The following is an 18,174-nucleotide window of genomic DNA, read 5'->3' on the forward strand; positions in this document are numbered from 1 at the left end:
CTGTTTCCTGAAGGAGAGTCATGATCATCCAGTTCATGCATGTTTCACACAATGAGTGAAAATTACAGCCACTGGTTGTTAAGATAAAAGATGGTGGAATCCATTTCATAGACTCAACCTCCCTTCATGGAGCTCCGCCTCACTCTGCTTCCGATCGTTTTATTATTCTTTCAGACAGTTTGACGCATGAGTTGTTGTAATTACCGTTTAGGACTGTTGACGTAGCTGCTGGGTCAAACACGCGCAACGTTCCAGGCCGGGCAATTTGTAACTTCTGGGTCAAACGCTTTCAGAAGGACTTTAAAATCAGTGTTCGTGTTCTGTGCCACAGCTTTATTTATGAAGTTACATGATTCATATGGCATCACAATGCACGTTATTTAGAACAAATCCAAGCATTTACACTGGGGCTGAAACGATTAATCAGATTAATCGATTATTCAAATAACTGTCAAATAATTCAGTAATCAACTCCTGGTTTTATAGCGTTTAATGTTTAATTTCCAGTGCATGGCTGCTGCTTTCCTCCTTAAATCCTTTCAAAGCAATTATATTTTTAGCCAATATTGTGTTATTTGTGATTAAAACTGAATTTCTATTAATTTTGCACTGTAATGGAGACGCCCTGGATTATTTTCAAATTTTCTGAATAATGATTCTGTTGGAACCTGTTTAAGTTCTGATGTACTGGAGCAGAAAATCCCACCGCCACCACCCGGCCTCAGGTAACGCTGCACTGCGCCGCGCCGCCCCGCTGCCACCCGGCCTCAGGTAACGCTGCACTGCGCCGCGCCTCTGCCACCCGGCCTCAGGTAACGCCGCGCCGCCGCCTCGTCTCTCGGTCGCTAATATTACGATTCGCCCTCTGAGTTTCTCTTGCCGGGGAAGCTGACGCAGAATATTAAACTGTAGCTGCGGCGACGTGCCGTGACCTCAGAGGTGACAGGTCAGAGGTCAGTCCTGACAAACAACCACGTTGCAGCTCATACACACACACACACACACACACACACACACACACAGAGGTCTGGAGACAGCAGCTGAATCTGAATGCTGACCTCCAACTGAAATCCATGATCACGATTTCTTTACTTCCTTACGTTCCTTTGTTCCTTCCTTCCATCCTTCCTTTTTGATTCCTTTCTTCCTCTCTTTCTTTCACTCTTTCTCCATTTGGTTTTCTTTTTTCTCTATTCCTTCATTTCCTTTCCTCTTTAGTTGTTTTTCATTTCCTACTTACTTCTTCTGACCTTCTTTCCTCTTTCCTGCATTCTTCCCTTATGTCCTTCCTTCTTTCCTTCTTCTGCTTTTTGTATCCTTGCTTCTTTCTTCCTGTCTTGCATCCCTTCTTCCTGTACTGCATCCTTTCTTCCTCCCTTTCGTCCTCTCTCCCTGTCTTTCTTCCTCTCTTCCTTCCTTTCCTCCTCTCGTGTTCAGACGTTTCTCCGTTTTAAATCCTGAATCATTTCGATGCGTCGCATCAGAAACTCCCAGCTTCTCTCCACGCGGGGCGGCAGCGCTCTCGCATATTAAACTGCAGCTGCGGTGACGCGCCGTAACCCCGGAGGTGACAGGTCAGAGGTCAATCCTGACAAACAGCTCACACACCAAACAAACAAACACACACACACTGCTCTACTGCAGCAGAATGTGAATGCGGACCTCCAGCTGACATCCATCCATGATTAATGAGCCGCCTGGTTAAGTTTGGGCTCCTTAATGAATCCAGTTTGAGAAGTTGAGGAGCCTATAAATATTTGACATGTCTCCTGAATGTGTTTGCATAATTGATGCAGGGATCTAAATTGAATCATAATTGCATCATAGTGGACATTTCGTCCCTCCTCCACCTCTCGCCTTCATTACTTTATTTTATTTTTTTCTGTCCGTTCTCATTGACGTTCCCCTCCAGACCAAACGCGGCCCCTTCGCTCCAACTTACGCAACACACACGCGCAGACGGGGGGCCGACAGACAATCAATGCGATCTCGGGGTGTGACTGACACATGGCACTGATGAACTCACTGGGTAGCATATCGCTTCGCTCGCCCCGCCGCCCTGATTGACAGCTGTACCTTCTCCCCGTCTCTCTCTCTCTCTCTCACACCGTCTCAGACATCACGCTGCTCTCCAGTGTCATGCTGTGCTGACATAGTCTGTGTTTGATGCTGATGTCAAACTCGCTCACAAATGATTTGCTGTGTTCCTGACTGCCTGTGAGCGCGAGAGTCAGACGGCAGCAGAGCTGGAGGAGGAATCAGAGCCATGAAAAGCTGTGGCTTCGTTGAAAATGTCGGGAAATTATGCAATTAGGAAGCGTTCGTTAAATATTACAGTAACAGTATCAGCTGATGTTAACCTTCTGTCTCTTTGTAATTTACGGACTGATTGTCTGCATGTTTACATTCGAACTGCAGTTTTTTTTTGGCCGATTGCCGATAAACTAGCTTTATAAAGCCTAACCTGCAGATTTTGATTTTGGCCGATACCAATTTATTTTCTGAAATATTTCTAAATACAGTTAGCATAGCCACCGATGACAGGGGGCAAATGGTTTTTCTGTAACGTTGTGTTGTTTCTCTGCAATTAGCATATTTAGCAGTGAGAACATGAGGATTATTGACAGCACTAAGACCCTCCTCCTGTTTCTGATTGGTTGTTTCTGTTGTATTTCTTCAGATGGCAACAATAGCTCAATGAGGAAGTGGAGGAGATTGATCTTTGAACAGATCAATCTCCTGTGACATTGTTAAAAATGTCACAACATTTTTAACAAATATTTAAAAAACGTATAATAAAAGTTACATTCTGCAGCTTTAAGAGAAATAAATCTGGGTGAACTTTAATGACTGGACTCTTCAGGACGAGTCCATGTTCATGAAATCCTCTCCTGGAGCGACTGCTGCCAGAATCCAATCATGCACTGAATTAAAAAAGCAGCTACCTCTCCAAAGTCTGCAGAATAATCAGATAGAAAAGCTGGTGTATCTGCACTGCTGCTCTGGATTGGAGCCTGGCCTCTGATTGGTTGCGTTCAGGGTCCCAGGTGGCTCCAAGACCCCGGCTTTTATTTTGATTTAGAGGAATCTTCAGTGGGAATACATTAGAGTGTTTTGCAGACAAGGAATTAGGTGCAATTAAGTTTCTCCTCACCTATTGGGGGAAGAGTTTTGCTGGTGTTTATCTGCAGATGGGACCTTGATAATGGTCAGTGGCGCTTTGAAAATAGCAAGACTAGTTTATGTGTGTGTGTGTGTGTGTGCGGTTTCTGCATAATGACGTGGACAAAAGTGTGAGTCAGAGTGTGAAGAGACTTCAAGAGTTTGGATAACGATTTATTAGAGAGAGCCTGCAGCGGCCACGATGTGGATGGATCAAATTAAAGCGTTTCCCTCTCCGTCTCAGTGTGTGTGTGTGTGTGAGATGAAAGGCCTTCTCAGTGAGGGGTATCTCTGGCCTTCTCTTTGCTCTTCATTTCAGTGGCTCTGATGACAAAACGTGTCAGTGTTTAAAAGGGGGACCGCCGCCGCAGAGCATGTGCTGACATGTTTAAATCTGAGACCGTCTCTCACTCTCGCGGCGCTCAGACACACGAATCGTGCAAACCGCCGCGCACAGCTGGGCTCCAGTGAACATCCTCGGACTCCGGACCCCTCATCTTCAAGATCACACAGTCAAGCGCCAATTACTGACTCTATCTCTCTGTGTGTGTGGAGGAAAACGGGCACAAAGAGCGATCTTTGGAGTCATCATGCTGCCTAACAGACCCAGCTCCAGAGGAAATTAGTAAGGGGGGAGCAGAGTAAACCAGCTTTTACTATAATATAAATATATAAACAAAGCTTTATGTAGCCTTTCACATAAAATAACCATTTTTATTTGAAAGTGACATGTACAAAATGTTGAGTAATTATGCTCAAATTAGCATAAACAATTAGCTCATACATTGCAGAAATCTAAGAATCTTAGGGTTGCAATCTCTGAAGTTTTATCTTTAAATGCAAAATCAATCTACTCAATTAAGAGTAGAAATAATAGTAAAAGAAAAAAGTATAGTGGAGTAAAATTTTACTTCAGTAAAAATGTAACCAGTACTACCTACTTTTTGATAATAGTAGCTAACAAGCTTCACGGTTGACCCTTTGCACGTGACGTCACGCTCTCAGAACTCCGCCCACTCCTCCATGACGGACGTTACGACAACCAACGTGCTCCTAAAGCTAGTCTTAAAACAGACGTCTGGTAAGCTAATATCGCCCCAGTGAAGTTAGTTTCAAGTTGGATATTCGAGCTCCGCGGAGTAAGCGGCGTTCACTTTAAAAATGATCACGGGGTTTTGCGGGGTTAATTTACGTTATAAGTAAGCGTGATTAGAAAAATATCAAATACTGCATTGTGGAGAAGGTACGTGTCTAACCGTTAGTTACCATGGAAACGGTGCCGCACCGTCATGTAGCCTAGCATGTATGGAAGAAAACTGGTTAGCATCTTGTCTTTTGTGTATTTAATGCTGCTCCGCTGTAAGAGGAAACACTGTTTATGACTTAGTGATATAAATCATGTGGTGTGAATTCAGGCAAAGTCGGTAATATCTATCAACACGTCAGGAGGGAGGAGGTATGGGTCGGTTTCTAAGCCGACCCAAATTAGCTTGACTCGAACAAGTAGAAATAACTGCCAAAAACAACTTTGGAAAATAATTTCAGTTGCTCTGTTCAATAGTCCCATCCCTCACTTCCGACGTCCATCATGGCGCTTCGGATGATTTAGTGACGGAGTAGCAGAGTCAATAGAAATGAGATAGTCATGATTTAGCTAACATTAACCGAATTTAACGGCCTTACTAAACTCACTCTGTTAGCCTTGGGGGGAAAACGGCAAAGTTTGTGTGTGTGTGTGTGTGTGTGTGGCTTATTAAGAATATTAGGCACGGCCTAATATTCCTGAGTACTTGTGAGGAGTAGCTGTCGTTTGGGTTGAAATTGACCTCACCTCTGACTGCTGTGTCGACGCTAAACGTAACTGAAAAACTGCCTCGGTCTCTCGGGCAGGGGAAGCATCCGAGAGGACAAATTGAAAAGATTGCGAGGGTAAAGCCGTCATCGCGAATTAGCTTTGTGGCAGGAAGGGTCCTTGTTATCAGGACGTTTGTAAAATATGCAGCGGGAATCCGGGATGTCAGGAGGTGTAGCTGCAAGCAAAGTTTCTGATGTGTGTAAGTCTGCGTGACGATTTACAGTGCTGCCGAAATACATAAATATTTCCCCCTCCAGACCTTGTGTTGTTATTAATCTAAAAATGTACATGTTAGTAGGCCTATCATGATAAGAAATGCTGCTTGATGATACATTGTCCCAGAAGTTATTGCAATAAACAAAAATAGTGTTGTTTTGAGACTATTTTCAAGGAATATACCGTAATGGTATGCAATTCAAGAATACATTATCAAAACCGAATAAACTTTAAATTCTATTGAACATTTAACACTGGAACTGGAAAACATTTTAAATATCCAAAATAAATAAACAAAACAACAGAAAAAACAGGTGAAATGAATTGTGAAGTTCTTTAAAAACAAAGGTAGAGTAGAGACCAAAGGACCAGACTGAAGGCTTTTGTTAACCAGTTTTTGGTAGAAAGAGAAAAACGATAAATCATTCAAATTAAAATTACTTAGCAGATTTTATTTTATCATGTGATTAATTAATTTATTACAAACCTACGTGTTCATACAAATTTCATGTTTTTATTTTTAAAAGAAGATTAATCCAAACCAGCCTGCTTCTGTGTGAAAATATAAACTTTATTAAATCATGACTTAATTAATTTAACCGCATTCATGGCTGAGTAGACAGATTTATTTAGAATTGTCAAACATGATTGGGATGTGTGTCTAAAATTTAGGTCTTAAAATGTCTTAAATTCTTTTTAAAAATGTATTTTGGACATCAGTCTTAAAATTTGTTGAGGGAGGACAATTTAATGTAGTTAGTTTTCTGACAAGACTTCTCTGTCAGGCAAAAGTTTGAGTGGCACATAAACATCTTCATAGTTTGGGCATTTTGCCATTCTTCATTGTAATGTAGCAAATTCCCTCAACCATTCTTTATAATATTTGGCTTTGAATTTTATTGAAGGTGGCATTTAAAAAGTCTTAAATTTGATTTGCAGAAACCTTGCTTCAGCCCACGTTTCATCCAGTGTTTAATCCTTGGTTTATGCTTTTCAGTGTGAATTAAGAAGTCAAAAAATGTGTCACGAAGAGGGAAAAATACATATAAAAGTCAGAAAGTCACATGGCCAGCCAAACGGTGAAATAAAAAATGTGATTTATAGTCTGGAAAATATGCTAAGTAGAACCCGATGAAGCAGACTAAAACATCTCAGACGATCTAAGGAAGGTTAGCAGATAAATTTTTGTTGGTCTGGAAAGGATAATAAAGCAACCTAATAGGCTTTGGGACTCCACTGGAAACCATCATCTACAAATGGGGAAAACATGCAACAGTTGCTTCGGAACGGTGCCTGGCCTATTAAAATAACTTCTGGGGAACATTGACAACATGACGAACCCAGGAGGTCACAAACGAAACCAGAACAGCTTTTAAAGCACAGCTGGCCTCACTTCCCTTCATTAAGGTCAGTGTTCATGATTCAGCAACAATAAAGACACTGGGTTTTCATCTGGAGTAAAAGTAACACGTGAAAATGTTCATGAAAAGAACAACGGTGAAAGGTGGTGGTGTGAAAGTTTAGATGTGGAGCAAAAACACGTTTCAGTACGGGGATTACCAGTCGACGTCACGTTGCGTCAGCAGCCGCTTTCCTGCGCATGTCGCCTTCAGAACGCAGGAAAGAAAATATCATTCTATCTATTCAAACTACAATAATAATTTACAACTCTCCACCAGCACAGATCATCTCTTCGCCGAGTGCAACTCTTTCCGGCGTCTGCAGCTACACGAGGTTTTATTTAACCCATCTTTTCTGTTCCTCGCACTGCATCCCGCTCATCCCGCTTCATTTTTAATTTCCGATGGTTCACCTGATCACCTGCATTGATGGACGCAGCTACATCTTTGTTTTCCCTCTAATTGTGAGTGCCCTTATTGCTCACTATATTTTAGTCTTATTTAGAGAGACTCGACATATCTCATTGAGAGCTAATGATCTTTCTGTGAACAAATTCTTTTAATATTGCTGGGTAGTCCGACTTTTCTGCCATTTATCGACTCGCCTGCATTTAGTGCATCACTAAGACGCATCTCATTCACTAACTTATTTTATTATGCTGTGATAAACAGTTGTAGTACGCTGACAACATGCTAGCTAATGTTAAAACAGCACGATAAAGGCGGGTAACCATAGCAACCGGTGAGAATTTAAAGGCCGGCCCGGCTCTTTCTGCAGTCAAGTTGTGCTGCTTTACAAACAAATAATCCCTCTATAAGGGGGAGATACTTTCTCACGCCTCTGTAAGGCGATGTGTAGATGTTTTATTCTTTACGGTTCTTTACGTTACACAGATCCAAAACGGAGAAACAAAACCATCAGAACATCTTAGAAATCCCTCAAACCTGTTTGCTTTGTAATTCATGCTGCAGCGCTCGGCAACAGGGGCTTTCCAGGGAAAGTCTGACGAGTACGGCTCATCGTGTATTGGCAGCAGAGATATTCTTAATATACATAAGCAGTGGAGGGGGATGTGCAGCGCCTGCATATTGATGGACCGTAACAATTCAGACATTTTCTGAATGTCTGCAGGTAGTTTAGGATTTGTGAAAATGATTCTGGTGTTGTGATTTGACTGAATTCAGTTAGAGTGACACTGACTGAGAACTGCAGAGAGGAGAAAAAAGCAATAACCGATCCATCAGAGGAAAACACTGCTGACAGGCAGAAAGACCTTTCATATTGAGGTCTTGTTCCAGTTTGATCTATCCTCACGTCAAGATACTTTATATTTAACGTCATCTATCAGAATAACTTTTATGTGATATGTTTAAATAATAATGTTTAGGATTTATATCCACATCCTTGTCCTAAATTACCACCTGCAGCACTTCTGATTCTACAGACAAATTACATTACAGCATGATTGTTTGCATGAATTCTTATTTTCAAGGTAAATATGATTTCTTTGAAATTATAAATTAAAAAACTATTACTATAGAGCACCTTTGTTTATTTCACAAAGCATCAAAACATTCCCTACATCTTTTCTAATGCCTGAGTTTTGACCAAATGCCCAGAGAGCTCACCCTTAAACAGATATCCTATATCTGCCAAATAGGAACAGTTTTATCTATTTGTGCATTTTGATGAGCACCAGACAAAGAATGGATGTGAAAATGTTTGAGATTTATTTGACTAGCCATTCAACGTTGTGCAAGACTTATATCCTAGAAGGTTGGAAAAGTATGGTGGCTCAGAAGGGTCAACAAACTCAAAGCCGCAGTGCAACACCAAAAAGTTACAATGCAACAAACTAAAAGTTGCAAAGCAGTCGTGAAAAACTGCAATGCTACAGCAAAAAACTGGAACAAAACAACTAAATCTACAACAGAACATATGCTAAACCGAAACATTATATGCTAAACAGTTAGTTTATCATAACTTATGTTGTGTTGGGACTTTTGTTGACCTCTCTAGGCTACCATAGAAAAGTTATCAAGCTTCTGTATAGTCTTTAAGCCTTAAAAGGAAATATTGAACCAAAACAAAGACTATATCCATAGAGGTACAGATGAAGTTTTTGTTGTTGTGATTTTGTAATAACTTTATTGCAGAATCTTAGTTCCTGGACAGAGCATCCACATGGTGAAACATGGTGGTGGCAGTATCATGGCAAAAGTTTTAGGCTCTCATTGTGTGAAGCTGATGAAGACGCACCCCAAAAGTCTTGCAAATGTGGTTGCATATAAAAGCTAGCTAGCAAAGCAGTGACCTAAGGGGTCCACATACAAATATACCAAAAAACAAAATATAAAACCATGCAACCTTTAGCTTCCTCTTCAGAATTATACCCTCCTTTGTGTTGATCTGTCACATAAAACCCCAGTAAATTCCATGAATGGCTGCAGCTGAAATGTGGCAAAAGGTTAAATTGATATTCTAACTATTGCAAGACTCTGAAACTGGCTTATGTCATCATTGGCTGCAATAAAATGTGTATGTGTCAATCATTTGATGGATTCCTCAACAGGCCTCGCTTGTCTGTACACGATGGCTTGGCTTTACCCTTTTCAGTGGCCTTTTCTTTAGATTTAATGGTCTTTCTTCACGTCTGAGCCTGTATCGTTTAATTCATGACACCTAGCTTGGGCTTAACCAAAGGTTTCTGGAGGTTGTTGGAATGTTTCTTACACTGTTGCCAAAGTTATGAAATTAAGACGTAGCCTGCCTGCTCTGTGTAGTTTGGATATCAATCAATAGACAATTAGTTATGGGATGACATATCCATGCTGTGTGCTAACTCATCTTGGAAGGAGCAGCAGCTTCAGAAATTCAGCAGACAAGAATTACGAGCTCATACATTAAGACATGAAGCCAGATAGGCAAATATTTAAAAATCCCGAACATTATTTTAGTTTTTCATATGCCATCGATTAGTTTCTTGATCATCATAAATCAGTTTTCATGATGATAAAATTCCCTGTTAATGATTAATAATATAATAATTACCTATCAATAGCTTATATTTAATAACTTAAATGACTTGACTTTTCTTTTTATTACTTCTTATTATATAGCGCAATCTTGGAACTGCTTTAAATTATTTAAACTTACTTTAAATAATTACTTAATTAATCTTTTCTAACATAAATTTTGTCACTACTTTGACTACAGAAGCCTTTTTTACTGACTAGCCAGATCGTTGTCGCTTTACATTCCTGAATATTAGCATAAGCTCGCTAGCGATTTATTATTAAATGCTTTTTCTATTTAAGTGGTACAAATTATGCCTGAGCAGTTTTTGATACCACAAAGTCCCCAAACACTTTATTATAAGTTTCTTACCCTTTAATAATGACATCCACCTGTACCTTGACCTAAGGCCTATTAGAAAGATTGATAGCATTTAGCATCAACTAAGCAGCTAGCTTGTAACTGTTGCACATTTTATACTCGGGTAAATTGTGAATGCATGAGCATTTTGTGATGTGAAACAGTCTCTAAACATTATTATACGTTTCTTAACCTTTAACCCTTTAATTGAAGCTAGCCTATTACAGTGTTTAGCATCAACAGAGCAGCTAGCTTGTAACTGTTGAAATTTTTCTTTAGTTTTGCTGCCCCATTCCTTTATAAACACCTCCTAAATTTAGTCAGTGGATCTCAGTTTATTCAGTGCTTTACAGAAGCTTGTTTATTTAGCCAGACATTTGTAACATTACATGCTAGAATGCTAATTGGAGCTAGCGTAAGCTGGCAAATGAACGCAAACTAGGCTAATGAATTAGTTTGTCCGTGTATAGCAGAAGTTGTATGGCAATGAAGGAAAATTGAACGAAATTGACATGCACACACATATCTGGATGTGTTCACACAGATGTCAACACACACATACACTTATAAATGCACAGCTGTGGGGTAAATAAGCAGAGATGTAGCGAGTGAACGGACATAAATGCAAAGTAACACTGCAGATGCTTCTGCAGCTCATGTTTGTCACTCTACCCATGTGAGAACCCATTATCTGCCTTAAATGTTTATACAGGGAAACGGCTGGATGGATCCCTGAATAACACACACTCACATTCCCCTTCACCAAACACTATCTCTGTTAGGCAGGACTGCATTTATCCAGCACATCTGCCGCATTCTCATGGGAACATGCACAACAATATGCTCCAGCTTACACACTTGTCCTTATTGGGGGCTTGAGGACTTTTTTCCCCCAGCTAAATTCTGTTGTTAAACATTTATTTCTCTTATTTTTGTTTTAAATTACATGACTTCATGTGTGACCACCATAGTAATTATCATGTCTTAGTTCAGGGGTGCCATATCAAAAATCTAAATGTTTTTAAAGAGCCGGGTGGCCAGAATGTATTGATAAAACCCATTGAATTGTTAAATTATCAATAAATATCTGTTTTAGCATTCAAATGAAATAATATTGAACATCTTTTCACACTGATCAGTCCATCCAGGATTTTGTAATTGTTTTTCTGCAATCAAAATCACAGATTTTGTGGTGCTAATTTACAAATATTTGTAAGGAATTTTTACAACATTTGTGCTAATGCATGATACTAAATGTGACTTTATTAATCTCCGTATTGGTGAAAAACTGGAGGGACTTATTGATGTAATTTGAGTCTAGAGGGCCACATAAAAAGCTATGGCGGGCCACATTTGGCCCCCGGGCCTGGAGTTTGACACATGTTGTAGTTCATGTAGTGTTTTGTCATTGCAGTTTGTGAGAGTCACAGGTAACCAGAAATTTAAACCAAAGTTTGACAATTTAATAGTTTATTTACCAATCATTTTTTATCAACCTGAGATCCCACATGGTTCTGCTCACCAGCCTCTACAGTTTTATAGCCCTGATTTTGTTCCAGACACCCATTATTTAACCGACGCACACAGAAACTCACATTTGCAAGACAGAAATTAGAGAGAGTGAGGAGGAGTGCATGAAAGACGTCCTGGAGGATGATGTAAGACGAGTCACAAAAAGCAGCAAATTGGATCTTTTTTCTCTCTGCTCCTCTGAAGACAATCAGACTGGGTGGGGTTGTGAGTTTTCATCACTCTGGAGAACCACATTTAGCTGATGGACTGTCTGGTTGTCTGTTTGGTGGGAGCAGTGAAACAAAAGGAAACCCTGTTGCACCTTAACTAAACTAAACTCTCATTTTGTCCTTCTGTACATCTATTTCAGTACATTTCATGCTTAAAACTGTTGAATTCTTAAACATATCAGCTGCTAGACCTTCTCTTGAAAAATGGCCTCCAACTTCTGAACTGTCAAGTTGTTTTTTTTGTTTTTATGTGAAAAGGAGACATTAGCTGTGATTCCATTGACCTTAAAACTGCACAAATTGAAATTATGAAAATACATTTGCTTCATAGAAATTACAATTTAGGGAAAAAAATCATGTTTTTCACAAAATTTTTGCGATGGACTTAGGTGGTTTTTCAGCTGTACCAAAATTAGTATATTTTCACATCACACAAGTCATTTGATCAACAACTGGATGTTACTACTGACGGAAATGAAGAAGACGACGACAGGAAGTGATAGGAGGATGATGGCAGAACCCGTTCATCAGTGACTTACTGGGAGTACAAACTTATTCACGTGTGATTGTAATTGCATTTCTTATTTAATGAAAACACCGCAATTGCGAAATTCTCGAGGAAATCACAAGTTTTTACTTAAAAACTTTGTGCTTTTCTGTGAAGAAAAGCATTAATAAAACACTTTCACTCCATGTTTTGCACTATTAAAGAACACCACTGCAACCCTGAACTGTTGATATGACAGGACGGATCAGTGCTTTCGTTTTGTTTACATCAAATTTTGACTCTGCTATCTGAATGTTGCAGCTGAAATCGAGACTCATTAAACCAAGTAACGTCCCATCTGTTATTGTCAACTTTTGATGAGCCGCTTTCAACTTTTGGCCTCAGATTATTCTTGTTCTCACAGGAGTTTCATCTCGTGTTGTCATCTGCTGCTGTACCCACTCTGCTCTGAGGTTCAGTGCAATCATAGATGTTGTTCTGCATACTTTGGTTGTAACAAGCCGCTATTTTTATCCACCAAATCAACACTTGCACTCGCACGTGAAAATGGCTGCAAACAGATGCACAATTACACAACCGTACATCTTTGAAAAGCAGAAGTAGAGCCTCCTGCACAACCAACCAGAATACAGTGAGTGGTTCCTTTATGGTAAATCAACAACAAAACACTTGCCTTTTCCAGTAGCCATTGTACTGCGAATACGGAGTTAAAACCAAATGTGCTTGAGTTCTGCTTTGGTTGCTATGTAACAGCACAATGGCTGCTGATTTGTTACACTCTAAAATCTTTTTTAATTTTCCAGACACCAGAAAACATTTATTTGTTCCAAAAAACGGGCTGATTTTTTTTGGGGGGGGGGGTTTAATGCTTGGACTGTCCTTAGAATCAATTGAGACACAAATGGAAGTACAGAAATTGTGTAAAATGTGAATTTTGCATAATAGGTCCCCTTTAATTTAAAACATGCCACATTAAAGGTCACCTCAATCTGATTTATTTATTTAAGAAGTCATGTGCTTCTTAAAATAAATGTAATTCCCATCAGTTCCCTCTTCAGTACCTTCACTTCCTGACAGGACGATGCTCGTCTCTGAGTAATTATGTGCAAGTGAAAGCTCTTAATGACGGGTTACCATGGCAGTGTTTTAGCATGCTCTCATTAGGGACTAAAGACCCGATTCAGTTTCTCAACACTCATGAAAAGGCTGCAGAAGCTGAGGTCATCCTATTTGTTCCTGGTTTCATTCTGCCTGTGTTGTATTTGCCGCTTGCCTGACCTTGCTTATTATTATTATACATTTGTGTTTCCAGTCCCTCAGATGTGGGCTGCTAATACTGATTCAGGTGGTTGTTGCACACACACACACGCACACACACACACACAGATGCAGGTTAATGAAAAAAAGCAAAGTTCACACAGAAGCACATTGTGTTGTTTTGATGGTTTTTATGCTCAAATAAAACTGAAGAGCTTCTTTATTGTAGAAAATAATACAACACGGCAACAACGGGAAGCAAAGAAAGATGCTTCTATAAGACTCTTCAGTGAAAAGAAAATGATCTGTTAGGTGAATGATGTGGGCAGGTTTTCTCGAGAGGCTTTAAATGGACATAAAGCAACTTTTCAGCCTGTAAACACCTGGAAAAAAATGGAGACAAATGCAAAGCAATCTGTATTATATTAAACATGAGGCGGTGGAACTGCCTGCTTAGACTTGTTACATGACTGTTGCTCATTAAACTCCACATTTATATTCATTGCCTTCAGATGCCGGTGTGTCTTGTGGGCTGTTAACTTACTCACGCGGCGTCCGGGCGGACAGATGGCGTTGGAAATATGAGCTAAGATGGCTTCTTCGTCTCCGTCGACAGGTGACGGCACGTCAGTGTGAGGGCGTGCAGCTGTCGCCTGTCCTCGCCGCGCTCGTTTTTGCAAGTCTGTGCGATAACTGTGAGGATGCTCTGCGACACGTAGGTGTGAATGAGGGTGGGATTTTTATCGCCGGCCTTCGTGTTCCCACACATTAGTGGAGCGGGGCTTGAGAGGAGACGTTCGGCGGCTACCGGGTTTGTGTTTGGGAGGAAAAAACAGGAAGTCGGCCGCTCGATTTAATCCGTATGCAACGCGAGGAAGGAGGAAGCATTAGCAAGCACTGTCACACCCCTGCACAGCCACAGCATCATCAATGGTGCAGGATATATATCGGTGTCCTGTAACCTTCACCTTGTATGGATTATAGTTACTTTAGAAATGATTTTCTGCCTCTGAAGTCTTTTAACCTCAAACCTGGAGAACCTGTAGGCTCATTTTCATTTTATAACCCATAGCACTCAAAAAAAGGACAGTGTGTGTACAGGCCTGTCGCAATAAATCAATTCATCGCATGATGAATTAAAATGAGCTTCTGATAATTTCTCTTTCTACCAAAAGCTGGATGATAAAAGTTTTCAGTCTGGTGCTTTGGTTTTAAAAGGACAATTTTGTCCAGAGACTTTATAATTAATTTTATTTGTTGTTTTGGTTATTCGTGTTTGGATATTTAAAATGTCTTCCTGTGTTAGATGTTGAGTAGAACTTAAAGTTTACTGAACTTTGAGAATGTGTTCTTGCATTACCGTTATGTTACTTCAAAATGGTCTAAAAGCAACAATACTATTGTTTACCACAATAACTTCTGGGACAATTTATCATCCGGTAAAAATTATCATCATGACAGATCTAAGTGTATAGCAAAAGACTTGAACGCAAACTCAAGAACCTATTTTAAGTTTTTTTTTTATTAAAATAGTGCATAAATTAGATTATTTTATGTAATTTATGGTTATGATGAAAGCACTGCTAATTCCTATTGTAATGCCAATATTCTTATTTGAGCTTTTTGGAAGTCTTAAAATATTCAAAAACCCATCAAACTTTACCAGGAATTGTCCTCTGTACGAAATTTTGTGATTTCAATGGAACCAAAAGTAGGCGTGGCCAAACACAGAGCCTCCTAAACTGAGTGTCCAAACCACACATTGTAGAGATTTGAAACTTGCTATGTTGGTAGATCCCCATCAAAGCAAGGGGAAACGTACAGGGAGCCGGATATTTTTGCCATTTCTCAGGTTTACAGACCTTAAACTTTAGCACAAAATCCCCACGAAGTGTTTATCAACTTCATCTTTGGTCAGTGTGCAGTTGGGGGAAGGTGGATTAAAAGTTATCAACATGTTGAGTTTTTGAGCATGGGGCGTGGCCAAGTGGCAAACTTGCAAATGCATTTCCCTTAATATGATTGGTTGATGATGTTGGCTTCTTGATTTCTGATGTTTGGTTTGATGAACATATCAGTCACCCAATCTGACCAATGGACTTGTAGCAAACTGGCACTTATTTTGTCCTAAAAACACTTATTTGATGGAATAACGATCTATAGTGAGATATAAGTGGAAAGAAAGAAAACACGATGAATTTCAAATGGCACACATGGTCCCAATTGTGCCAAAATGGCTAATTTGGAAGCTTTTATCAACTAATACCTTTTTTTTTATTATTTTTGCATGTATTTTGGTGCAGTAAATGGTCAGATCCTGCTGCATACGTCAAACACATTTTTAAGGTGAAAATGTATCTCTTTTTTTTCAGTTTTATGTTGTGTGCTTTGTTAATTTACTTTCACTCGTTAACTTTTAAGCTTTTGGGGTATTTTCTGGAGTCTTACCCACAGCAGTACAAATACACCTTGCAGTTCCTAGATTTATTTGTACTGACGTGTCATTTTTGGACAAATTCCTGAAGAGGTTCCCCAAACGAGTGAAGATCATTTCCGTAAACGCACAGAAAAAAACTGTTTTTACCGAAAACAGTGTGACTTTAACGTCAGCGCAGGAGATAAGCGGGGCCCTATGAGTGAATAAGTCTTCACAATGGGACTATCTGTGGTCAGAAAACGCTGAGTCAGTTGTATCAGTGTCAGTCTCTGGTCACATCTGCAGTACAGTGTGATGCTGTTATCTAAAACACAGATAATTTGACAAGAGTTCAGAAAAAACAGGAAGACTCTGACACAGATAAAAAGAACAAAACTGGGATTTCCACTAAACCATCCATCTAATATAATGGTTTCCACAAATACCTGTCAAAACATGGAAAAGCAGCATGAACTCGCAGACTGATGCACAGATACACTCGGTTTCTCCACTTCTGTCTCGGTTTATCACACGGAGACGGAGCCAGCTGTGTGGCGGAAGCAGGTGTCACTCTCAGCTCATTACCCCTGGCAGGGTTGATCACCCTGTTTGCAGAGCAATAAGACACACCTCGCTGGAGAAATGGAGGGATCAGGGAGCTGCAGGAGGGACAGAGGGCTGGAGGAAGTGAAAAGATGTTGAGTAGGAGGAAAATTAGCTGGCAAAGTGGCTGAAGAAAGCAAAAAGTAGAAACGGGATGTTAAGTGAAAATGGGATTAAAACAACCAACAAAATATTATTTTTTTCCCTTTTTTAACTGCCTTTTAAAGTCTAAGTACAAATGTGCCATTAATCAAACAACCAAGTTTATTTCTATATCACATTCAGCAACAAGGCAGTTTAAAGTGCTTTACGTCATAAAATCAGAAGAATAAGAAGTCATAGATCATACAGTCACCAGTGGAGAAACCGGTAACAAACATTACATCAAATATGTTGGTCAATGTTCCATTTACTATGGTTCAGACTCTAAACAGATTTTAGCCTTGATTTAAATGAAATCAGTGTTTCAGCAGGTTTACATTTTTAATCTGGACCTAATATCCCTTTAATTTTTAATTCTTCAGTGTTACAATTACCATTATTAGTAGATTATTATTGTTATTTTACTATCATTATTATCATATTTCATTTTACAAGTTTGTTGAAACGTTTGCTGGAGATGGGCACCAATACAAAGAAATGGATGGATAGATTGATTATTACTATTATAAATTATAATTATGGGTCAGTAAATTTGATGTGCTGTTATCTGATTGATATTTTTATTGATATTTTTGTACACAGAACAAAGATGTTTACATATATAATGATGACCCATAAACATCTTGTTCACTAAAACGCCTCCAAAAATAAACAATAATCAGAGAATAAATATTTACTAAAATAAATACAGGAATAAGTGAAATAAAATAATACAAATAAATTAAATGGCTTCTCCTGTTATGAGAGTCAGCTTGTAATCATTTATTATTTATTTGTTGGTTCTTTACTGCAGTAAGTCAAATGAATACCACAACATGTTTTCAGTTACATATTTCTGATAACGATCCATTTCATTAAATTCACTTCTTCTTCCTTCTTTTCAAACAGAAAAGTAGTGGTGAGCTTATTATCCCTGTGTGTTTCTCTGTTTTTAAAAACCTATTTGAAGTGAGTAAAGTAAAACCTGCTGCGTTGGTGAACTCAGATAGTTTGTGTCTATTTTGCAGATATGACTACAAGGAGATGCTCCACAACTCCACCTTCTGCTTGGTGCCCCGCGGCAGACGTCTGGGCTCCTTTCGGTTCCTCGAGGCGCTGCAGGTAAGAAACAGAGAGAAGCACCTTCCACTACTAGAAAGAATCATAACTACCGCTCTAACACAGATCAGTTAACTGTTTTATACTGTCTGGACATGGTGACGTTTTAAACATGTGAAAAACATATTTTTTAAGAAACAAGTTGCATTCTGCAGCTTTTACCAGGACAGTTCAGTCTGTACGCTGACCTGAGGAGCCTCACACCTTTCACTGCAGCACGCTGCAGGATTTTCAGGCTTTCTGGATCAGTTGCAACTCGTTACTGCTCTTATTTCTTAGTGGAGACAGATTTTTTTTCTTCCTCCAGCCTCACTTATCCCCCCATTCATCCATTTCTCCACTGCACTGTCCTTTACCTCTCCTTTCCAAACACTTCTGT

At 39.5% G+C, this 18,174-nt stretch overlaps 1 protein-coding gene across 1 annotated transcript in view; it reads left to right on the forward strand.

Annotated features, from left to right (window-relative positions):
- The window catches only part of LOC106964918 (exostosin-1b-like), a 93,161-nt gene that overhangs the window by 38,744 nt on the left and 36,243 nt on the right, over nt 1–18,174 (forward strand). The window contains exon 3 of the mRNA XM_015060705.1: nt 17,705–17,798. Within this exon, the coding sequence (XP_014916191.1) occupies nt 17,705–17,798 (94 nt within the window). The remainder of the gene's footprint in view (nt 1–17,704; nt 17,799–18,174) is intronic.

This window comes from Poecilia latipinna, unplaced genomic scaffold (genome assembly GCF_001443285.1).
Source record: "Poecilia latipinna isolate Pla-1442-1.1 unplaced genomic scaffold, P_latipinna-1.0 Scaffold1736, whole genome shotgun sequence".
NCBI classification, from domain to species: Eukaryota; Metazoa; Chordata; class Actinopteri; order Cyprinodontiformes; family Poeciliidae; genus Poecilia; species Poecilia latipinna.